Source organism: Sapajus apella, unplaced genomic scaffold (assembly GCF_009761245.1).
Source record: "Sapajus apella isolate SASKATOON/1434 unplaced genomic scaffold, GSC_monkey_1.0 scaffold24, whole genome shotgun sequence".
NCBI classification, from domain to species: Eukaryota; Metazoa; Chordata; class Mammalia; order Primates; family Cebidae; genus Sapajus; species Sapajus apella.
In genome coordinates, this window is record NW_022436964.1 from 24219 (window position 1) to 29266 (window position 5048).

Below are 5048 nucleotides of genomic sequence, written 5' to 3' on the forward strand. Positions count from 1 at the left end.
ATTAAAAACTAAAAAAATAAAAATACATTATAAAGCAATATGGACAGATTATCTTGTAAAATTTGATATTTTAATTAGAAAATAGTTAGAAATACATAAGAGAAAAATATGGAATTCATAAAAGCAGTAACTAGATTATTAAATATTGCCCAGTAAGATTAGATATTACAAATTATATTAAATATTGCCAAGTAGTTAATATTTGTCATATAAAAATACCTTTTTTGGTGCATCTGGACTGGTTTTTGTGACGGTTTTATGATAATGGCTTATATCAGTATCTGAAAAAAAATTGTATCCCTTGTTACAAGTATAGTATGTAATGAACAAGGAAGAACTTGCTGTGAGTATTTGATTCTCCTTAGACTATAAGTTCCTTTGAGAAAATAACTGTATCTTATTTATTTGTTTTTTACCTGTAGCATCTTATATAATTCATTATTTTTACTTAGTGTATGTTTAGTGCCACTGGTTGGCCCCTTGATATGTCACCCCACACATCATAGCATCAGAATGGGGGACTTACTTCCCTGGGAAAGATGTGTGGGAGTGGGCCTGTGCCAGGGCATCTACCATGTTACAGATGGCACCATCCAGAGGCAGCTGGCCTCGTGGAGTGGGGTCTTCAAAAGGCTCAGGCGAAGCTGTAACTCAGGAAATCCTCTGCATGGTTGGGTTGCCATCTTGCAGCATGCGGTACATACACTAAATTAGAAATGTTTACAGAGTTTGGTAGAAAGAGTACATAGGCCTGGGAACTAGGAGGTGGGAACAGAAGTGGCCCTATTTAGTGTAGCATCCAGTATCCATCCAGGGACTTTCTGTTTTCTGTGCCTCCACCTCTGGGCTCTGCAGGGTTAGAAGTCCTCATTCCCTAAGTGGGTGCAGTCTTACCACAGGGGACACAGCAAGGGTACAATATAACAACAAGCTGTGGTTGCCAATGGGGTACTCTGGACTCCTTGTATCTAGGACCAGCACGTGAGGGGAAAGGCTTACCATCTTGACACAAGTGATTGACCCAGATCAGCTAATAGAGATAGGGTTGTTTTTACACAATGGCAATGAGTTGACTGTGTTTGGAACACAGGCAATCCAGTAATTGGCCTCTACTCCCTTGCCCAATTTTAACTGTAAATGGCCATATCACAGCCACCCTGGAATGAGAATGATTCCCAGGGGCTGAACCACTCAGGAATGAGAGTTTGGATTGCTTAATCAGATAAGCTGTCAAGACCTGCAGCGGTGATATCTGAAGCTAAGGGGTATTTAAATAGGTCTTGGGGCCTTGGTGTGGTGGCTCACCCCTCAATCCCAGCACTTTGGGAGGCCAAGGTGGGTGGATCAATTGAGGTCAGGAGTTTGAGACCAGACTGGCCAATATGATGAAACCCTGTTTCTATTAAAAATATAAAAATTAGCTGGGTGTGGTGGCACATGCCTATAGTCCTAACTACTTAGGAGGCTGAGGGAGGAGCATTGCTTGAACCCAGGAGGCAGAGGCTGCAGTGAGCTGTGGTCATGCCACTGCATTCCAGCCTGGGTGACAGAGCAAAACTCTGTCTCAAAAAATAAAAAAATAAAAATGAATAAATAAATAAATAGATTCTCATACCTCAGCCTCCTGCGTAGCTGGGAGTACAGACGTGTGCCACCACACCCAGCTAATTTTTGTATTTTTAGTAGACACTGGGTTTCACCATGTTGACCAGGCTGGTCTCAAACTCCTGACCTCACCCGCTTCGTCTCCCAAGTGCTGGGATTACAGGCGTGAGCCACTGTGCATGGCCCCCCTTCTAGGGGCTTAGGGCAGGGCAAAGATTTCCCTCAAGTATCTTAGTTGTAGTCTAATATAAATGGGCAATTATGTCCCCAAAAATACACTGTTACAGGTTTACAAACAGAGGCATATAGGTTGTTTTCAACTTGCACATGATTTGGCTTAATTTGCAGAGTGGCTTTTTTTTTTAAACCAATTGCCAGCATTTAAAATTTGGGAGATTCCACATCCGCAAAGAAGTCCAAGTTTCTGGTGTTTCTTGAAGGTTGTCAATAACTTTCACATCTGTTTCCTACTTAGTAGCAGGCAGCTTGTTTTTAGACAGAAGCTATATCCTCAGTTTTCCACAGTTCTGCCTGTCAGCCTCACTCAGTTCTCGTACCTGCTGGCCCCTGTTGGGCCCATGTTCTTTGACACTGTTTTGCATTATGGAACATTGCTATGGAATGGAACTGAGTTGCTAAAACCAGCCTTCTCATACTATTTTGCTAAAAAAACAAAAACCAAGCCTTTGTGAATATTAACTTTTACATATTTGTGGGATATTTCAACTTTATTAATTAAATAAATTATTATGATAAAGAGATATATTTAGTCATTCACCCATACTTGAACACTAAATTTTATGTGTGGTATTTTTGAGTATATAAAAGTGCCATTTTCTTCACTATTGACAGTCTGGTTGATGTAAATTCTGAATTTATTTATGTATTACTGTAACTGATAGCTTTTAAAAAAGCTTGCTTCTTTAGAATTGGCATTTTAAAGTTATGATATTAAACTTAAATCAAGAATGTGTAGCTTAATTTTTTGATACTAGATCTTTTCTTTCTGATAGACTACTGTATCAGTAATGAGTTATTTTTTGCAGGATAAAATTAAAAGTAAATTGTGCTTAACTGCTTAATTAGTAGATTAAGAGTTTTAGCTTTATACTTGCTTTTTTAGTATCCTTTGTTTATATGTTTAACTATCATACCTTCTGATATTTTCCTGGTAATTTTTAAGTTTTCAATTAGGGTAGGTTCTTGGCTTATTTTGAATTTAAGCCAAGAATCTACCCTAATTGTTATTGTTAGATATATTTCTAAACTATGTGAGAGTTAATATCCTTTAATCATGGAAAAGTGTCTTTGTGCAGGAGACTAGTTTCAGATTTGCCTGAAGTTTAAGACTGTCAGTGTTTAATCCATTCTTGAGATTTTTTTATAAACTATTTTGGTACACTTTCTCACCCTGCTCTCAATAAATCTATAAGCCACAGTTCTAATCTGCATTACTTATCTTTAGCTGAAATGAACAAACTTGAAATTTAAATCAGTGCATATAATCACCTTCCTCTTTAAGAATAAGTTTTACATGAAAAGTAGCTATGTATTAACACTAGTAGGGCTTTGTGGCCAGTCTACCTGAAGTTCTAGGCAATCTGGCTTTAGGAACCAAATCCACATTTTGGTGTTACCTGTTTTTTTTTTTTTTTTTTTTTTTTAATTGAGATAGGGCTTCACTATGTTGGTCAGGCTGGTCTTGAACTCCTGACCTCGTGCTCCTTCGTCCTTGGCCTCCCAAAGTGCTGGAATTATAGGCGTGAACAACCAAGCCCAGCTGGTGTCACCTGTTTTGACACAGTTTGGCAATTGTTGTCTTCCTTCACTTAAATATTGATGGAGTAGAATGTGGGTTCTTTAAGGGTGACTTAGCCTTCTAGGACAGTGATAGGGTTATAGGAATTTTCTAGTTAGTTACTGTTTATTTTATTGGACTGATTCAGAGACAGAGATCAAGTCTAGAGAATTTTACATACTCAGGGAATCATCCTCTGCTCCCTCAAACAGGTGTTTCCTTTCCCTCTACCTTTCTTTTCCTACCGCAAAAGAGAAATTCTATAGAACATGCAGGCTGATTGCCAACTGCATTTTAGCTAAATTCCAGCCAGGTGGTTTTAAAAAAAATTATTCTTCTTATATAATCTCTGGCTTTTCAGATCTTTATACCTTCTAGTAATGCTGCTATTATGTATACAAAATTATTTGCCCAAGGGTTTGATAGTGAAATCTTGCCATTTCTATGTAGAAAGGCATAATAGACATTCAAAGTTTTTTTTTGTTTTTTTGTTTGTTTTAATGATTGGACTTATGGGTGTATTCTGTGTGGTTATTTTCTAAAACTCAAATTCTGATACTGATTTTTGTCTTGTTACGTACTGCTAATTTTTTGGTATGCAAAATATATTGAAGAATGATCATTTTAATTTTAAGAAATTTTTATACACTTTTTAAATTCAAAATTTATTTTGGAGAAGGCTGTACATTAGTGTATAATAATACATTTTGGTTAAACCTTTATGATTTCAGGACAAAAATTGCTCAAGATATTGAAAGGCTAATACATCAGAGTGATATCATAGATCGTGTGGTATATGACTTAGATAACCCAAAGTAAGTCTTGACTTTTTTTCTTTTTTTTCATAAAAACCTGAATAGTAAGTCTTGATTTTAATAAACTTTTATTGGTTTTAACTTTTTATATAAAATTTTAGTGTTATTTCTAAAAGATAAAAATTATATTCTGTGAAAAATGTTGGTAGTTTTAAAAATAATAAATAAAAAATATAGTTCATTTCTAACTAGTTTCTCCTTATTAGGTTTTCATCCTTTGGGATATAATGGTAATGGTAAATCACATTTACTCACTTAACTCTATCATGAGCTTTTGTTTGTTTTTAGGTAGATTTTTAATGGGCTTAAGGTAAAGGTTACACAGTGATGTTTTGTTTTTAAAAAATTGAAATTACTTTCACTTAGGAGAGTGGATATTTCACATAAAATGCTGGCTTGTCCTGCAATACTCAGCCTTTATTTCATTAGGATAACAAATTGCCATCTTTTTAAAAGGAGCATCTGCTTGATGCTTCTCCACAGTCCCCACCATACCCTCTTGTCTCTCACTGCTTATAATTGGCTTCAGTCATTTAGGTTGTCTGCTCAATCTTTGGAATGCATTTTTTGTGCTAGTCATTTACTATTTAGGATTGTTCACTGATACCACATTTTAGGAGTTAAATAGAAGTAAATAAATGAAAATTACAAATATTAAGTTTGACTATTATTTAGTCACCTGCCTTCTCATATGAGAAATTCAATTAGCCCTCAGTGGCTTTCTTCTCTCCCTCAACATACTAATATTTTTAAATTTTACATCTTACCAATCATAAGTGGAGGGAAAAAAACAGTTTTTTTTTTTTTTTTTTTTTTTTTTTTTTTTTTTT

At 35.5% G+C, this 5048-nt stretch overlaps 1 protein-coding gene across 3 annotated transcripts in view; it reads left to right on the plus strand.

Moving 5' to 3' along the window:
- AGTPBP1 (ATP/GTP binding protein 1) overlaps window positions 1-5048 on the plus strand; it is a 91126-nt gene that overhangs the window by 19133 nt on the left and 66945 nt on the right. For all 3 annotated transcript variants that reach the window (XM_032290789.1, XM_032290790.1, XM_032290791.1), the window contains one exon: window positions 4135-4218. In XM_032290789.1, the coding sequence (XP_032146680.1) occupies window positions 4135-4218 (84 nt within the window). The remainder of the gene's footprint in view (window positions 1-4134; window positions 4219-5048) is intronic.